The 20,398-nt window shown below is 37.2% G+C and overlaps 1 protein-coding gene across 1 annotated transcript in view; it reads left to right on the top strand.

The window, feature by feature from the left end:
- LOC105527487 (zinc finger protein 254-like) overlaps window positions 1-20,398 on the top strand; it is a 41,772-nt gene that overhangs the window by 8,144 nt on the left and 13,230 nt on the right. The window contains 2 exon segments of the mRNA XM_011963807.1: window positions 10,702-10,828; window positions 11,329-11,424. Coding sequence (XP_011819197.1) covers window positions 10,702-10,828; window positions 11,329-11,424 — 223 coding nt within the window.

Below are 20,398 nucleotides of genomic sequence, written 5' to 3'. Positions count from 1 at the left end.
TTCTACTTGATCATACTGGGTTAGCTTTTTGATATGCTGCCGGATTTGGTTTGTCAGTGTTTTGTTGAAGATTTTTGCATCAATGTTCAAAGATATTGGCCTGAATTTTTTTTTGTTTTTGTTTTATCTCTGCCAGGTTTTGGTGTCAGAATAATGCTGTTCTTATATAATGAATTGGAAAGAAGTTCCTTTTTCTTAATTGCTTAAAGTAGTTTCTGTAGAAATAATATCAGCACTTTTTTGTACATTTGATAGAATTCAGCTGTGAATCTGTCTGGTCCTTGGCTTTATTTGGTTGGTAGGCTATTTATTACTAATTCAGTTTTTGAGCTTCTTATTCATCTGTTTAGGGGTTTCATTTCTTTTTTGTTCATTCTTGGAAGGATGTATTTGTTCAATACTTTTTTCATTTTTTCTAGATTGTCTTGTTTGTGTGCACAGAGGTGTTCATAGTAGACTTCAAGATATTTTTGTGGGTCAGTGGTAATGTCTCTTTTGTTATTTCTAATTGTATTTATTTGAGTCATCCCTTCTTCCTGCATTAATCTAGTTAGTGGTTTATTTATTTTTTTCATAGATTTAATTCCGGGATTTTTTTATGTTTTGTGAAGTTTTATGTCTAAATCTCTGTTTAGATCTGATTTTGGTTATTTCTTGTCTGCTGCTACCTTAGGGATTGATTTGCTCTTGCTTCTTTCATTCTTTTATTGATGATGTCAGATTGTAAAATGAAGATCTTTCTAACTTTTTGATTTGAGCATTAAATGCTATAAATTTCCCTTTGACGCCATCTTAGCTATATTGCAGAGATTCTGATGTGTTTTTTGGTTCTTTTTTTTTTTTTTTTTTTTGAGATGGGGATTTACTCTTGTTGCCCAGGCCAAATGCAATGGCACAGTCTTAACTCACTGCAACCTCCGCCTCTCGGGTTCAAGCATTCTCCTACCTCAGCCTTTCAAGTAGTTGGGATTACAGGCATGTGTCACCATGCCTGCCTAATTTTTGTAATTTTAGTAGAGACAGGATTTCACCGTGTTGGCCAGGCTGATCTCGAACTGCTGACCTCATGTGATCTGCTTGCCTCAGCTTCCCGAAGTGCTGGGATTACAGGTATGAGCCACCGTGCTTGGCCTGTTTTTTTGGTTCTTATTTGTTTAAAAGAACTTCTTGGTTTCTGCCTTAATATCATTATTTACCAAAAAGTTATTCAAGTGCAGGTTGTTTAATTTTTATGTAATTGTATCAGTTGTTATATTTTTATTGAACTTTATTTCTGTTCAGCTGTGGTCTGTGTGTTTGGGTTTGTATAATTTTGAGATTTTTGAATTTGCTGAGGATTATTCTGTTTCTGATTGTGTGATCAGTTTTTGAGTATGTGCCACATGATGAGAACAATGTATGTTATGTTATTTTTAGATGAAGACTTCTGTAGATGTCTATTAGGACTATTTGGTCAAGTGTGGAGTTTAGATCCTAATGTTTTGTTAATTGCCTTCTTCAGTTATCTATTAGTGCCTGTGGGATGTTGTAGTCTCCCACTATTATTGTGTCAGAATCTGAAACTCTTCGTAGGTCTCTAAGAACTTGCTTTATTCATGTGAACCCATGAATTTTATATAACACCTTTCTGTCTTCTGCTTTTTCTCCCATAATCATTCTTACGTGTGCACACAGTGTGCAAAATTCAGATGTCCAAGAGTTCAAGGACATGTTTAGAGACCTGTCTGTTGTAAAACAAAATATAAATTAGAAATAAGAGGCTTAGTCTACATTAAAATAAGAGAAAATATCTTACTAAAACCTCTTTTCTTAAAACATTTAGATTATGTGTAGATTTTTATCCCTGTTTTTTGGAAATATATGTAAGTCATATTAACAGCAAAATAAACCTTTTGTCATATTTTTTGTCTCAGGATTGTCTTTATCTGGGACCTGAGATTAATTGCTTTGTTTTTGCTTTGGCAAAAGATTATTATGATTTTTAGTCTTTTAAAGTTGACACAGATTTGTTCAGAGTAAAGCTCATTCCAAAAGCACACAAAAGCTGAGCATAAAAATAGATGAAATTTAGCAATACAGAATTATAAAGATTAAAAGATACTGAGTAAGTTGTTTGACAGAAACCTGATTATCCATGGTGATTGTTTGCAGGCTGAAGTATTTATACTACAAAAGCAAAAAGAGTTTAGTTTATGGCCGGATGTGGTGGCTTATGCCTGTAATCCCAGGATTTTGGGAGGTTGAGGTGGGCAGATCACCTGAGGTTAGGAGTTCGAGACCAGCCTGACCAACATGGAGAAACCCCATCTCTACTAAAAATATAAAATTAGCAGGGCAGGGTGGCGCATGCCTGTAATCCCAGGTATTCGGGAGGCTGAGTCAGGATAGTTGCTTGAACCTGGGAGGCAGAGGTTGTGGTAAGCTGAGATCATGTCATTGCACTCCAGCCTGGGCAGCAAGAGCAAAACTCTGTCTCAAAAATAAAATTAAAAAAACAAGCGGCCGGGCGCGGTGGCTCAAGCCTGTAATCCCAGCACTTTGGGAGGCCGAGACGGGCGGATCACAAGGTCAGGAGATCGAGACCATCCTGGCTAACACGGTGAAACCCCGTCTCTACTAAAAATACAAAAACTAGCCGGGCGAGGTGGCGGGAGGCAGGAGAATGGCTTAAACCCGGGAGGCGGAGCTTGCAGTGAGCTGAGATGCGGCCACTGCACTCCAGTCCGGCGACAGAGCGAGACTCCGCCTCAAAAAAAAAAAAAAAAAACAAGCAAACAAACAAAAGTTCAGTTTATAAACTGAACAGTGGAGTCTATTGTCATACCTTGGTTTCTATTTATTACTTCAGTACAATTAGTATAGTTATGTGCAGTGTTTGTAGACAGTCTCATTCATATACGTTCACTAGTATTTTCTACAATAATATGAATAAAGCCATAGTATTTACTTTAAATGAATTCCTTAAATAGCTATTTTAGTGTTGTGATTCATACTTTTGAAATGTAGTTTTTGAACTGAATTATAGTTACAGAAAAATTTTAAAGATTCCACATACATCATGAGTAGTACGTTAAAATTATTCATACTTACATATTTATGTTTAATATCCAAAGAAAATTTACTACAAAATTTTTACAGTAGATGCTAGTCTGATAGGCTTATTAATTTAACCAATAGGGATAATTATAAGTAAGCATAATGTTAGTGTCTTTCATTTCACAAATTGGAATGCTGCTATTACAGGACAAATAAAGGCTAGTGATGTGGCCACCCAAAAACTGTAATAACTCTCTAGTAAGCTATGTTGCAGGCTCACATATATTCCATTGTACTATCACAGTCAGATTTTAATTTTTTGTCAAAAGTACTGGTGGAAGTTGTCAAATATATTTCAATATAGATTCTGCCTTCAGTGGCTAGATGAGAGCAGCAGAGATGAATAAAAACTTAAAATTCCACTGATAATATGCCCCCTTCATAATACTCACGTTACTCATGCTGAGAGTAGCTATGCACTCTAGGTATTTAGAGAGAAATTCTTTTTAGAGGAATATTTTCTGGCTGACTTGATCAATCTTATATCTAATCTCAGGTTTTTTTTAAAGAGGCTTTTAACTTCCTTTTTTTCTCAGTATAATCTTTCTTGGAGTGAGAGCTGTTTTTCTTTTGAATGCTTCGTATGTCTGTTTTAGAATCCCTATTAGTATCCCATAATATCTCTGAAAGACATGGGCTATCACAGTGAGAACTCTTGGAGCTATCTTTATTTGGATGCATGCTGGAAATCCAGCAGTATTTTTTCCATGTAACCATTATAAATAGAAACTGTGGCTTAAATAATGCTCTCATTACCATATTGTGAAGGTGCAGTTCTACCCAAGAGGCCTGCAGGCTCTCCTTCTGCAGCTCAGGCGTCACTCTTTTTTGTTTTTTTTGAGACAAAGTCTTGCCCTGTCTCCCAGGCTGGAGTGCAGTGACACGATCTCAGCTCCCTGCAACCTCTGCCTCCTAGGTTCAAGCAATTCTCTGGCTCAGCCTCCAAGCAGCTGAAATTACAGGTGCCCACCAGCACGCCCAGCTATTTTTTTTTTTTTCTGGTAGAGATGGAGTTTCACTATGTTGGCCAGGCTGGTCTCAAACTCCTGACCTCATGATCCACCAGCCTCAGCCTCCCAAAGTGCTAGGATAACAGGCATGAGCCACTGTGCCCAGCCAGGCTTCACTCTTTGATGTGACACTGAATTGCTGCTGTGACAATTGGCATTCACCTAAGATGTGAGCTGCCAGCCGTGAGCCCTGTGCTGTGGGCTGTACATCAGTGGCAGGTGGTAGGAAACAAAAGAGGGCTCTGGCCACCAGAAGAGGTGAAGCAAGAGTGCTCTAGCCCAGTCCTCAGGGAGTAGAGAGCTACTGATTTAAAATGCAAGTAGCCAAAAGGATAGCACCCTATTCAATCACTATTGTAGAATAGTGAAAGTCTACCTTAAGCAGTTACCTGGCTTGAAGTTGCAAAACTACCTTCTGTCATGAAGATATGAAAAGCTTATTTTGTCATTGAATATAGCCAATTAGTATACATGGATGGCCTCCCCAGTGACCAGGTGAATTTAGGATGAACTATGTATGACATGGTGCTGTAAAATCTTCTGCTTGTGAACTAATCATGGTAACTGTCTTTCTGTCTTTTCAATCTATTAAGTAGACTGACTGTAATATATGTGACATTCAGATTTAATTGTGTAATGAAACAGTTTTCTTTCTGTTATATGATTGTGGTTTCTCTGGGGCTAAAGAGAATTTTTTAAAAATTATATTTTCCAAACGCTGTCTAGAATTACCAGACATATTATAAACACATAAGGTACCAACCAAGCTTTACTGTAGAGGGGACTTTCCCTCATAGTCTTCCAGTCAACTCACAATTATGCTGTAAAGTGCATGCTGTCACCTAAAGATGCAGGCAGAATTGTGTCTCTGCCTATTTGGTATCTAGAGTGGCTAGACCAGATTTCTGCAAACTTTATAGAGCAGATATTAATCATTTTACTTCATTCAGTGACTCTTGTATCTTCAGAACTGAAACTGATTCAGAGACCGTGGAGCCCAGAAACCTGATCATAGTAACAGTGTGCATTGAGTTGATATGGAGACATGAGAATCTCCACTTCTCTTTTCCTTCTCTCGCTAAAATGCTCACAATTGCAGGTAACAACTGCTGCTACTCCACCCATCTGGGACCTAAGTCTGCAGCTCTAAATTCTAAATCTAGGTCTTGAAATTTGAGAGAGAAAAAAAAAAAATCCAAAACTTTTGTTCGAGAATGCAACTATTTTTACTTATGAAACTCAGACATTAAAATAGAGCACAATTACGTCTTTCTCCCTTCCTTCAACTGTGTATTCATCTCTTGAAACTATTCACTATTGCCACAAGTAGGTGTAAGTTAAATTAATAATGACACACTGGACAGTATATGGTATACCCTTACCCTTAGTGTACAGTCAATCAATAATTAAAGTTATTTATTTAAACTAGAATTTTTGACAAACAAGTTTGTGTATCTCTCTTTTTTTTTGCCTTCGCAAATCCACTTGTAACTGCTGCTAATCAAAGTGTAAATTCCAGGCATCTTGAATATTTCTTCTCAAGTTACAATACTTGGCCCAAATAAACCGTCTACTTTTAGTCATGTTGTGTCAGTTTTTTTTTTTTTGTTTAGACGGAGTTTTGCTCTAGTTACCCAGGCTGGAGTGCAATAGCTTGATCTTGGCTCACCGCAACCTCTGCCTCCCGAGTTCAAATGGTTCTCCTACCTCTGCCTCCCAAGTAGCTGGGATTACAGGCATGGGCCACCTTCCCCAGCTAATTTTGTATTTTTAGTAGAGATGGGGTTTCTCCATGTTGGTCAGGCTGGTCTCAAACTCCTGACCTCAGGTGATCTTCGACCTTAGGGGATCCACCTGCTTTGGCCTCCCAAAATGCTGGAATTACAGGCATGAGCCATGAGACCCAACCTGTATCAGCCTTTGTTTAGGTAAAATATTACTTAGAATTTTCAAGAGCAGCCTCTATGAGTAGATCTTTTGATTGTATTCCACTTTCTGTAACAGCCAAAAATGCAGAGTGATGTTTATTTTATTTAGAATCTGCGAATAAGGTCTGGTCTCTGCCTTTTTATTTCTGTTCCTTTTTTTACAAAACAGGGTCTGACTTTAGATTGAGAATATACAGAAAACCATCAGGATGCATTTTCTGCATTGTGAGATGTCAACATAGACATTTTAGATCCCTCCTTTGAGAGTGTGGCTCTTTGACTTTTTCACATCTTGTGTGTTCACCTGCTAGTTATGTGAGAGGCTCCAGGTGTAAATAGAATCTGATGGCAGAATCTCTAAGTATAAACAAGCATCTGAGGAGTGAGAGATCAAGGCCACAAAGTAGCTAGATTCCTGAGCACAACTATACCTACCTGGAGAATGTGATACTAGAGTATTCTTGCACTTCTGCATACCCAAAAGCTAGCTAATCAGGACAGGTGATCCAGGTTCTGAAGCTCCACCAAGGTACTTCCATTTTCTATTTAGAATCAGCCTGAGTCTCTCCTGCTGGCTTATTATTGAACCGTCAGCCCAGAGTCACTGGAAATGCTCTCACAATCACCTAGGCATCTTTGAGACATTTGAGAATCTCCAGAACAGAATTGCGTCAGGCTGACAAGACTGGTTAATTTTGCTTCTGTCTTAGTATAAATGAAATGAATCATCCTGTGGTTGTTCCTCCCCTCATACAAGAGATGTCTTTGGTTGGTACCCAGATGAGGGTTTCTCCAGTTCCCTGATACTTGGATGAAAAACAAGGAGGAGGTCTGCAGACTCAAACAGATAAACTAATTGCTTCCATTTCATATAGTCATTAGAAAAATAGATGAAGCAGTCATGGTCCCTACCATGCAGGAACTTTTAGTCTAGACTAGCAACTGAATAAATGATTTAATTATGCATCATGGTGGGTACAATAAATAGATGTGTGCAAAAATATGGGCTTTATTTGGGCCATTTTCTTTATATTGTGACTTCTGATGTCTATACCTGAGCATATATTAATAAGCAAAGTTACTTATTTTTTTGCCTTGCTAAGAATACTTATCTTCTAAAAATTATTCTAGAAAACCTTAAGGGATTTGTTTAAATTGCTTATTAGTATGTGATAAAAAATTGAGAGGGCAGTGGGGCTAAAAACGATTAAAATTACACAAACTCTTCAGATTTAAGTTTTTTTTTTTTTTTTCTTTTAGGTAAGCTTAAAAAAAAAGAAACAGAAATAAAAATACCCCCCAGTGGCATCAAGAACAGAATTTTACATCAGCTCTACACCCTCCCCCAGCCCTGTTCAGATTCACCCTTTTTGAAGGCCTTATTTAGGTCTTTCCCTACCCTGGAGTCTTGCCTCACACAACTAACTAGAAGAGATCAGAGTTTTGGGTGATGAATCCTGTTGCCTTTTTAGAGTTGGTGCTCACAATTTTCTGAAACCCAATGGCAGATAAATGGAAAATACAACATGTATTATAGGGTCTTAATTTATTAATTTTATATTAAAACCAGTGTTTACAGAGACATTCCATTTAGCAGCTTGTTTTCTGTTCCTGCAGATATAGTAGTTGATTCACAAGTCACAAAATAGCAAATATAAACACAATAAAAATTCATCTACATTTCATTAAACTCTATTTGTATCCTTCTCAACTGTCTGCATTTAGGTTTTATTCTGTGCATTTAAAAAAAATCAATGAAAGATAAACAGAAGAGGAAATAAAAATGCTGGGTCTTTATTCTAAATCCTTGGACTTATTGGACACTTAGTATCAACTCACAGGGTGTCATTAGAATCAAATAATGTGCTATCACAGTGCTTTGTAACATCCTGTTGATCACATAGTACCTGCTTAATAAACATTGCATTAGGACATGTGCACATGTTGTTTTCCAAATGCAGACTTACTCAGAGGTTGCTGCTTTCTGTTTTCTCTGTAAACTTTAAAGAGCTAGAAAATAATATGATACTTTAAGATAGAGAATGGTTGCCTTCATTTGCATCAGAAGTATTTGTGTTGTTACAAAACTGCTGAGTGTAAGGAGCTCTGTGCTGTGCCTCATTTTTCTGACTAATGCTAATAATGAACCCAGAGAGAGTGACACCAGCATTGATAGAAGACTTGTTTAGAACACCCATTTATGGTCCATTTCCAAACCTGCAGAATCACATTACATAGAGTGGGGCCATGTTTACTAAGTGATTTATAAGCTCATTAAAGCTAGAATGACAATGCTTAGGTAAGTGGTTATAAGCTCAGGCTGCTAATTAGAATCTCATGACCAATTCACAGAAATCTCTTTACTTGTACCCGTTTCACAGTTTCTGTTCTGGGTGAAAGCATCTATTTGTTTTAATTAAGTGCCTCATGTGACTCTCAGGTGCCAGAACCAAATACGTGGAGTTCAAGATACATTCATCAGAGTTAAGTTCCGCCTTTGCACTAAAGAATGGTCCAGGAACCTATTCTGTTTGGGTTTGATAAGGACAGGACACTGTGGACAATATTTCTTGCCCTTTTTTTCTCTTTTTTTGAGATGGAGTCTCGCTCTCTCACCCAGGCTGGAGTTTTATGAATGGCACGATCTCGGCTCACTGCAACCTCTGCCTCCCGGGTTCAAGCGATTCTCCTGCCTCAGCCTCCCGAGTAGCTGGGATTACAGGTGCTTGCCACCATGCCCAGCTAAGTTTTGTATTTTTGATAGAGACGGCGTTTCACCCTGTTGGCCAGGCTGGTCTCGAACTCCTGACCTCAGGTGTCCACCTGCCTTGGCCTCCCAAAATGCTGGGATTCAATATTTCTATTACTGTAGCAGAAATTGCCGGTGTTTGTAACAGGGGAGAGCACCTAGGGACATAAAAAAGAGAAACTTAAATTTTTATCTCTGTGGAGCAGCTCATTGTTCCTGAATCTTTATTGTTATAAAGGACAGAAACGGGTAGAATTTTTCTGTCTTGGGCCTTCTGACTTTGAGTGTGGTGGTAACAGGTGAACATGTGGTGCTCAGAATTTTTAAGGCATATTCTCAAGATGCAGGTGTAATTAGTTCAGAAAATCTCATCTGAGAAAGAATTCTAAAGGAGGAGGAGAAAGAGAAAAAGTGACTTTTCTTCAGCTAAACGTGTCTTAGATCAAGAGCTGTGTCTACTCTGCTTTTTGGAATGTCATGCATTTAGTACTTGCAAATCTTCACTTCTATACCTGTGTTTTTTCTCCCTAATGAGTTTATCTTAACTACTTTTAAAAATGTTTGTGATAGTTAAGGGTGTCTGAAAAATTTTTCTATATACCAGAGCCTTCTCTACATCATGGCTTCTTATATGCCATGCGGAATTCTTACCATGAATTTGTGATCTGCAATATTAAAAATGTTCTCCTTGTGGCTGTTGAACATGGAGAGGTGTGGATACTTAATATTTCTATGGGGAAACCCTGGGGTTCTTAGTAAAGATGTAGAATGTGTAATGTTGAGGTTCTGTCTGTGTTCTTTATTATCTGTATGCATTACACAATTAAGAAAATGGTCATTTAAACAGGATGGCATTTATTACCCAGAAAGTTCTGAAAAAATTATCAAGAGATACCTCCTTATTAGGGTGCCATAGAAAGACTACTTAAAATCACTATTAAAAATTGCAGAACATGAAAGATATCTGTATCTTGAACTTTCCATAAAACTGATTTTTTTTATGGTTAAATTCAGACTGTAATTTACTTTAGTGGGGACAATATCTCAGTAGTAATGCCATGTCCTTCTGGGTGCATCAGCACACTATAAAAACTTGTCCTAGTGCAGTTGATGTTGATGTTAATAACCCACTTAATAATATCTCTGACAGATTTTTTTCACTATAGAGTTATTTTTCTGTTCTTCATTAAGCATCTTTATGGAACTGATGTGCATAAACCATCACATTTAATCTGGCTGCCCTTTTTTTTTTTTTTTTTAACATTTTTTTTGCATTTATTTTTCTTTGGTAAATGAAAGCACTCATCTTTGTTTACAGGCTAGAAAAACTGAAACAAACAAACAAACAAAAAACCACAGGCTCTTCCACTTACTGGATGTTTGACAAAATAGTCTTTTGGGGCCAAAACATTGGCATTACTGCTGAGCTTGGCAGAGATTCAGTAACTCAGACTTTATTTCAGATCTCCTAAAAAAAAAGAAATCTGCATTAACAAGATGTCCAGTTTATTGTACACATTAAAATTTGAGTGAACCTTCTAACTCAAGATGTCTATTTTGTCTGAAAAATATAAAGAACTATGTCTTTTTCTTCTGAAAAATATACATAACTGATTCTGTATTATGTAAATATAGCACTCAAAAATGTATGTTAGTGTTTATGCCCTCAATTTTACATTTTATCATCCAGACAATTATCATATATACACTGATGTTGTGAATATTTTTCCACTGTCTTTTCTCAGAGTTAGAGAATACATTAGAAAATGTTTATGTGTTGACAATTGTTTTATTGGATAATTTCAATCACTCTTATAAGTCAGAATCAGTTCTGTTTACTGTAATTTTACCTTGAATCACATGAAAAATTCTGCCCATAGCCACTTGGTAAATATGTGTGTGTGTGTGTGTTTTTCAGGGAGTGTTGACATTTAGGGATGTGGCCATAGAATTCTCTCTGGAGGAGTGGCAACACCTGGATATTGCACAGCAGAATTTATATAGAAATGTGATGTTAGAGAACTACAGAAACCTGGCCTTCCTGGGTGAGGATAACTTTAATACAAAATTCCTAATGTAAACTAAAGCTTTCATTTCTCTTTTGTAGAATGTTTTCTGGTAATTTATGCTTTCAGATCTCTGTTTTTTTGTTTGTTTGTTTTCTGTTTTTTAAACTTCAAGCTTTGTCTATGTAGAAAGGAATTTCAAGATGTTTCGTTTTGACCTGAACTTTCCACACTCCTGAGCTGATCTGTGTCCTGCACTTTAGATTAAGGCTAATTTCAGAAGTTTAGTGGCATGAAATACTGTTATACCTTAAAATCTAATTGGCACCACCAAATTTCATTCAGTAGTACCAGGCAGTGAAATTAAGAACCTAAAAAATTAAAATATTTTCTGAATATTTAAAAATCTCTTTTATAAATTAGTATATTGGAATAAAGTTGTTAGAATATTCTATTGTATCCTCTTTGCTGAGCACATTACTAAGTTGGTAATTGGAGAATATGAGCAAGATTCATGTTAGTTATTTTTAATAAAACAGGTATTGCCGTCTCTAAGCCAGACCTGATCACCTGTCTGGAGCAAGGAAAAGAGCCCTGGAATATGACACGACATGAGATGGTGGATGAGTCCCCAGGTAGGTGAGAATGAATACAACAGATGACGTGGTTGAGAGGTCCAAAGTCAAGAAGAAAGCCACTCTTTAATTTGGGAAGCTGTGTTCCAAAGGAAACAATTTCTGGGAAGCCTAAAAAAAATTTTTTTAATTATACTCTCACATAGGGGCATCTTCTGTCTTATGCTTTTAAATTCTCTCAGGATTCTTATTTCCCTTTGGTGATCTTCCTTCAAGTTTACAGTGACAGTGAAAGTACTGTTCATGGCATACAAAAGAGTGTGCAGTCTGACTTCTTTTTTCTTGTTTTGTGGACAGACAGATATCTCCATAATTTTGAGATACTCTGTTAAACTGTTTTTTAAGTTCTCTTTTTGCATCACATCTGAAATGTGTGACAGTAGTAGTTTCTGTTCTATTGTTTTTTTTTTTTTTCCTGTACATTTCATCCCAGTTTTCATTACTGTAGTCTTGAAATCTAGTTTGAAATTACAAAGTAGGATGTCCTTCTGCTTCCTTCTTTTTCCTCAAGATTGCTTTGGCTATTCAAAGTTTATTGTAGTTTCATGTATATTTTAGGATTGTATTTTTTATTACTGTGAAGAAAAACACTGAAATTTTGATAGGGAGTTCATTGAATCTACAGGTCACTTTGGATAATATAGCAGTTTCACAATACTTATTCTTTCAATAGAAATCAATACTTATTCTTTCAATAGAAATAAAATATTTTAAAATGTATTTGTGTCTTCTCTAATTTTGTTCATTGATATATCTTTCACTTAAAAGATTTATGAACTCCTTGTTTAAATTTGTTCGAAAATTGATTATTTCATTGCTATTGTATATAAGATTGTTTTTTTCCTCTATTTTATCAGATAGTTTGTTTTAAGTGTATGGAACCATAACTTATACTTGTACATTAATTTTATATTTTGCTAATTAACTGAGTGTATTCATTAGTTTAAACAGGTTTTAGTATACTATATTTATATCTGTATCTATATATGATTAGATGATCTACAAACAGCAACATTTTACTTGTTGGTCTTCAATTTCAATGACTTTAAATTTTTCTTTTGACTATTTTGCCTTCCATATACTTCGAGCGCTGTGTTAAAATAGAAGCTAGTTTTGCATTAGTGTCTAAATTTGAAGGAGCAGTCGGGTGCAGTGGCTCACGCCTGTAATCCCAGCACTTTGGGAGGCCGAGGTGGGTGGATCACCAGGTCAGGAGATCGAGATCATCCTGGCTAACACTGTGAAACCCCGTGTCTACTAAAAATACAAAAAATTAGCTGGGCGTGGCGGCGGACGCCTGTAGTCCCAGCTACTTGGGAGGCTGACTAAGAAGAATGGCGTGTACCTGGGAGGCGGAGCTTACAGTGAACCGAGATCGCGCCACTGTACCCCAGCCTGGGCAACACAGCGAGACTCCGTCTCAAAAAAAAAAATTTTTTTTGAAGGAGCAAACACCTCTTCAAGTTTTTATAAACTGGATTCAGAAAGTAAAAATGTATTTTTGTTGGGCCCACAGAGTGATAAAATGCCCTCTGGATTTGTAGTAAAGCAGGATTGTAGCTTGGCCTTAAGGCTGCTGAGTTTGCACAAGGGTCCACCTTTAGTTGTCTTGTTAAAAGGAGCTTGGATAGTTGTAATTCTCATTTAATTTTTGGACAGAGTGAATATCCTTCAGGACTTTGCTCTGCAGGGCAGACCTAAGGGCAGGTTTCTGCAGTCAGGCCTGCCTATGATGGGTTTTATATCAGGATGTGGATGACAAGTACAAGAGCGGATTTTCCCAGGTAGCTTTGGGTTTCCACATAGGCAAAACTGGCCGTGAACTATGGCTCAGGGAGCTGGAACTGAGTCATGGAAGTGCTCCTGGGACCACAGTAAGGGTCAAGGTCTGCAGGCCTGCCAGCATGGCTATAAATGGGTATCTTTCTCCAGGCCTCTGGAAAGGCAGGACCTCCCCCACACTGTGACTGGGAAGAGTTTGGGACATTTACAGAGTAAGTTTAAAATACTCAGGGGAACCAAGTTCGGTAGAACAATTTCTTGTCTGTAGCCAAAAACAGTAGTTCTGTAGTTTGCCACCTGAATAAGGGCCTGCCTTCTAAAAAGGATTACCTTCAATCTTGGGCTTTAGCAGAGTTTCACAACTCCTTTCCTGGATCTCAGAGTTACTTTTAAAGGCACTTATTTTTGATCTGGGGTCTTGTAACATAACCCAGGCAGGTCTTAATATTTTGATCGAAAGCAATTCTCCAACTTTTATGTACCATGTAGCTGTCATTACAGGTGTGAACCATGATGCCTGGTTCTCTCATAAAGGCATTTTTGTCAGCAATGGCTGACAAATTTTCTTGCTGTTGGAGAATAAGCAAATAGGGCACCTTTAATTTTTTATCTTATTAATGTCACTCTCCATATAAATTTTTACTATTTTCTACTTCAAATTTGTCTGTAATTTTAGAGTCAGACATTTAGGGAAATATACTAGAATATACACGTTGTGCCTGAATTAGATAACTAGTATGCAGGCAAGCAAAAAGGAATTATAGAGCCGGGTACAGTGACTCATGCCTGTAATCCCAGCACTTTGGGAGACTGAGGCGACTGGATCACGAGGTCAGGAGATCGAGACCATCCTGGCTAACACAATGAAACCCCATCCCTACTAAAAATACAAAAAATTAGCCAGGCGTGGCAGCACTTGCCTGTAGTCCCAGCCACTAGCGAAGCTGAGGCAGGAGAATCGCTTGAACCTGGGAGGTGGAGGTTGCAGTGAGCTAATATCGTGCCACTGCACTCTAGCCTGGGAGACAGAGCGGAGACTCCGTCTCAAAAAAAAAAAAAAAGGAATTATAGAAATTTCAACCACTTTTATCAGCCTATATCTAAATAATAACATAATTTATTCCCCCAATATTTGTTTTATATGTGAGGCTCTAACCATATTCTGCTAAATATATACATAATTTAGCGATGTAAGACTATTCTTTGCTTCTAAACTTGGATTACAGTAGTTTTTTGTGTAAAATAACATATATTTAAAACATAAAAATTGACTATCTTATCTGTCAAATGCTTATCTATTAAAAGTTTCTCATTAGCATCTCCTATTTACGATTTTACTGCATTTTGTCTAAAATTTTATTGCCACATAACAGATGCCAGTAATTTAAAACGCCTGCCTTCCCTGAATGCACAGTTATAGTCAAACATCGCAGTTATCTAGACAAATTATTTGTTAATGTACATTATTGTTGCCAACTAGATTTTATGAGTAAACATTTCTTTCATTATTGTCTTACGGTTCTATATCAGTGTTTTTTTTTTAGTGCAAGTTTCTTAATATCAGTTTATTGTGTCTGTCGATTTCATGCATTATAATTTTAGACAATTTACAATTCTGTTTGTATACTTTAAGTCAGTGTCTGGTTTAATTAAAAGATAAATGAGCCATATGTCTGTCACAGTCAGATTATATGTGTGTGTTTATAGCTACAAGTATAACCCAAATTTGGTTGTAGTTTACTTGTATATATTGTATATATTCTTTCTTAGCTCATTTTCTTTTTCTTTTCTTTTTGTTTTCAGACAGAGTTTTCCTCTTGTTGCCAAGGCTAGAGTGCAGTGCCTGATCTCGGCTCACTGCAACCTCTGCCTCTTGGGTTCAAGTGATTCTCCAGCCTCAGTTTCCTGAGTAGCTGGGATTTACAGGCATGTGCCACCATCCCCGGCTAATTTTGTATTTATTTATTTATTTTTTTTAGTAGAGACAGGGTTTGCCATGTTGGTCAGGCTGGTCTCGAACTCCTGACCTCAGGTGATCAGCTTGCCTTGGCCTCCCAAAGTACTGGGATTACAGGCATGAGCCACCGTGCCCGGCCTCTTAGCTCATTTTCAATGTTGGTTTTATCTTGTCTAAGTGAGTAGCCTTAGAAATAGTCTTATTTTCACCATGTGTTTAATGATAAATATGTATTTCCTTTGTGTGAGAAAAACACTTTCATGATTTGAAGGTAATTTTTAAAAAGATGTATATTGTATTTTTTCCAGTTTAAAAAAAAAAATTTGTTGTAAAAACACTTAACATATAATTTACCTTCTTAAATCTACTTAAATGTACGTGTAAGGGCCAGGCATAGTGGTGGCTCACATCTTTAAAACCAGGATTTTGAGAGGCCAGGACAGGAGGATTGCTTGAGCCCAAAAGTTTGAGACAAACCTGGGCAAAATATGGAGACACCCTCTCTATAAACATTTTTTTTTTTTTTTCTAAAAAATAGCCAGGCATGGTGGTGTACACCTGTGGTCCCAGCTACTTTAGAGATTGAGGGGCAGGATTACTTGAGCCTGGGATTGTGAGGCTGTAGTGAGCCATAATTGTGCCATTGTATTCAATCTTGGGTTACAGATTGAGACCCTGTTTCAAAAAAAACAAAAAACAAAAAACCTGTATATTTCAGGCATGTTAACTATATTCACGTTGTTTTGCAAAAGACTTCTAGAAGTTTTACATCTTCTAAAACTAAAACTCAATATCCATTAAATAACATTTACTTGTTTTATGTTCTCTCCAGCCCTTGAAAAACACCCTTCCACTTTCTGTTTTTATGAGTGTGACTATTTTATATATTTCATATAAGTAAAATCATAACATCCATTATTTTGTAACTGGTTTATTTCAGTGGACATAATATTCTCAAAGTGTATCTTTAAATGTGATAAGATTTTTTTTAAGGCTGAATAATATTCCATTGTATCAAACATGTCTTCAAGGTCTTTTGTTGCATATTTTAGATATAGATTCATAAATGTAATTGCTGTATTTGATAATAGTTTTATTTTTATTTGAAGTACATTTATAACATTATAAAATAATATGTGTGTCCTAGTTTTCTACCAAAAATTCACATGGATTTCTTTTTTTTGAGACGGAGTCTCCCTTTGTCACCCAGGCTGGAGTTCAGTGGCACGATCTTGACTCACTGCAACCTCCACCTCCCAGGTTCAAGCAATTCTCCTGCCTCAGCCTCCTGAGTAGCTGGGATTACAGGCACATGCCACCACATCTAGCCAATTTTTGTATTTTTAGTAGAGATGGGGTTTCACCATGTTGTTCAGGCTGGTCTTGAACTCCTGACCTTGAAATCTGCCTGCATCAGCCTCCCGAAGTGCTGGGACTACAGCCTGGCCAAGGCTTTTATTGCATCATCAACAGATTTGGTGTTTTTAAAAAATTGATAGTGGCCATTTAAATGGGTGGGAGGGAATTTTTTTTTCATTGTGATTTTTATGCATTTCTCTAGAAATGAGAAATTTTGTGTGTCCTTTCAAATTTTTTATTTGTGTTTTTTGATGAAAATGTATTTCAATTATTTGCCTATTTCTAAATAAATTCATTCAAATTCATTGTTTAGTTTTAAAAGTTGTTTATTTTTTTGAATATTGACTCCTATCACATGTGATTTGTAAATATTTTCACCCATTTTCTATGAGGTCCTATTCCTTTATTAAATGTTTACTTAGATGTGCAGAAAGTTTGAAGTGTAGTATAGATTTTTCTGTTTTTTTCTTTGTTGCTTATGCATTTAATGTTGTATCTAAGAAAGTGGCGCCAAGATTATTGTCATGTGTTTCCCCTATATATTTTTAAATGATGAAGAAGTTATGCGGCCTGGAGTGGCGCCTCACACCTGTAATCCTAGTGCTTTGGGAGGCTGAGGGAGGTGGATCATGAGGTCAGGAGTTTGAGACCAGCCTGGTCAATATGGTGAAACCCTGTTTCTACTAAAAATACAAAAAATTAGCCAGGCATGGTGGTGGGTGCCTGTAATCCCAGCTACTCGGGAGGCTAAGCCAGGAGAATAACTTAAATCCAGGAGACGGAGCTTGGAGTGAGGAGAGACCATGCCACTGCACTCCATCCAACCTGGGCAACGGAGTGAGATTCTGACTCAAAAAAACAAAAAACGTTATCTTCTTATGTCAATTAAAAGATTTTTCCACATATGGTTTAAGGAAATAATCAAACTTTTATTTTTTTTATTTTTTTAATTTGTTCCAAGATGAAGTCTCACTCTGTTGCCCAGGCTAGAGTGCAGTGACACAATCTCGGCTCACTGCAACATCTGCCTCCTAGGTTCAAGTGATTCTCCTGTCTCAGCCTCCTGAGCAGCTGGGACCACATGTGTGTGCGACCATGCCTGGTGAATTTTTGTGTTTTTAGTAGAGACGGGGTTTCACCGTATTGGCCAGGCTGGTCTTGAACTCCTCAGGTGAACTCCTCAGGTGAACTCAGCCTCCCAAAGTGCTGGGAGTACAGGTGTCAGCCATGACGCCCAGCCTTACTCGTTTGTTCTTGAAATAGGGTCGCACTGTCTCAACCACCAGGCTGGTTTGCAGTGTTGTGATCATGGCTCACTGCAGCCTCAACCTCCCAAACTCAGAAAATTCTCTGATTTCAGCCTTTCAGGTAGCTGGGTTACAAGTGTGTAGCATCATGCCCTGCCAGGTTTTTGTATTTTTGGTTGAGACAGGGTTTTGCCACCTTGCTGAGACTGGTCTCAAACTTCTGAGATCCAGTGATCAGCCCACCTTAATCTCCCAAAGTCCTGATAATTACATTTCTTTTTATTAAGTAGTTTAATTAATTTATATTTAAAATTATTTCTTAAAATGAAATTATTAGTTTTATTGCTATTGTTTTATGTGTTTGAGTGGTATGTTTTTCCTTATTTACTGTTTTATTGCCTTTTAATTGTATAGTGACAAGCTTGAATTATTTTTTAAATTTTGTGTAGTTTCTAGAAATATTATCTTCATAATCAAAACATAATGAAAAAGTCTGTTTTCATGCTGCTGATAAAGACATACCTCAGACTGGGCAATTTACAAAAGAAAGAGGTTTATTGGTCTTACAGTTTCGTGTGACTGAGGAGTCATCACAATCATGGTGGAAAGTGAAAGGCATGTCCCACATGGTGGCAGACAAAAGAAAGAGAGCTTGTGCAGGAAAACTGCCTTATAAAGCCTTCAGATTTCATGAGACTTATTCACTATCATGAGAACAGCACAGAAAAGATCTGCCCCCATGATTCAATTACTTGCTACCACGTCCCTCGCACAACATATGGGAATTAAAGATGAGTCTTGGGTTGGGACACGGCTAAACCATTTTTAACATATCATGTTAAAAATGGAGTTCACGTAAAACATCTAAAAATTAAAACAATCTATGTTAATCTCATGACAACTTCAATTGAATATAAAAATTATACCTCTATTTTTCAGTTTATTAATATTAAAATTTATTTTGTTTATTAACATATTTATGCAGATTTTTATTGTTTTAAATATTCTACAGAAGACCTCTTAACGGTTTTATGCGTCATCATTATGATAGTAAAGATTTATACATTTGTATGTTTACATTTAATAGACAGCTTTATTTTTATGTATGGTTTTATGATGCTGTCCAGTATTATTTTATTTTTAAACAAAGTTGACTCCTTTTACCTTCTTTTTTTGTTGTTGTTGTTATTGTTGAGACAGAGTGTCCCTCTGTTGCCCAGGCTGGAGTGCAGTGGTGCATTCTGGGCTCACTGCAAGCTCCCCCTCCTGGGTTCACGCCATTCTCCTGCCTCAGCCTTCCGAGTAGCTGGGACTACAGGCGCCCCCCCACCACGCCCAGCTAATTTTGTGTTTGTTTTTTTTTTTTTCGTATTTGTAGTAGAAACAGGGTTTCACCATGTTAGCCAGGATGGTCTGGATCTCCTGACCTCGGCCTCCCAAAGTGCTGGGATTACAGGCGTGAGCCACCGCGCCTTGGCCCATTTCTTTTTTCTTTTTGTTGAGACAAAGTCTGACTCTGTTGCCCAGGCTGGAGTGTAGTGGCGCGATCTTGGCTCACTGCAACCTCCGCCTCCCGGGTTCACACCATTCTCCTGCCTCAGCCTCTGGAGTAGCTGGGACTACAGGCGTCCACCACCATGCCTGGCTAATGTTTTGTATTTTTAGTAGAAACAGGGTTTCACCATGTTCGCCAGGATAGTCTCGATTTTCTGACCTTGTGATCCTCCCGCCTCCGCCTCCCAAAGTGCTGGGATTACAGGCGTGAGCCACCGCGCCCGGCATGCAGAGTCTCAGCTGTATTATTCAGGCTGATCTGAGTCTCCTGGTCTTTAGTGTTGTGACAGCTTTGGCCTTCTAAAACTGTAGAATTACAGGTATAAGCTACAGTGGCCACCATGTAGCATTTTTTTGTAGAACTGTGCTAGTGGTGATGAACTCCCTCACCTTTTATTTTGGAAATTTTTAATTTTCATCTTATTCTTAAAGGGAAATAAATTTAAATCAAATATTCTTGGTTACAATGTTTTTCTTTTATTACATCAAAATTTGGGAAGTTCTCACCCTTTATCTTCAAGTAACCACTGTATTATTTTTTTCCCTTATTCTTCTAAGATTTCCTTAATGAATATATTGATCTACTTGATGGTATCTAATTAAATTTTACATTCCATGTTTTAATTTTGTTTTGCAATTTTATATTTTTGTGTTATATATTCTAGCGTGTGCCACCACACATCCGTTATTTGTGTTTTGATTTTGTAGTATATATCATAATTGTGCATGACAATATGTAACTTTGTACAATTTAAGACAATGTGGAGAAAAGTGAAATATGAATCAGCCATATGTTTTTTTCCAGTGGAATTATTTCTATGTTTGTTTGCCTGTATAAATGTTATCCTTATTTTTTTTTGTTGTTGTTGTTTTGTTTTTTGTTTTTTTCCGAGACAGAGTTTTGCTCTTGTTGAGCAGGCTGGAGTGTGGTGTCCTGATCTCGGCTCACTGCAACCTCTGCCTTCCAGGTTCAAGTGATTTTCCTGCCTTAGCCTCCCGAGTAGCTGGGATTACAGGTGCACACCACCACGCCTGGCTAATTTTTATATTTTTAGTAGAGATAGTTTACCATGTT

The sequence above is a fragment of the Colobus angolensis genome, unplaced genomic scaffold (genome assembly GCF_000951035.1).
Source record: "Colobus angolensis palliatus isolate OR3802 unplaced genomic scaffold, Cang.pa_1.0 Scaffold627, whole genome shotgun sequence".
NCBI classification, from domain to species: Eukaryota; Metazoa; Chordata; class Mammalia; order Primates; family Cercopithecidae; genus Colobus; species Colobus angolensis.
Note: the sequence above shows the minus strand (reverse complement) of the source record. Positions and strands in the feature narration are given on the sequence as shown.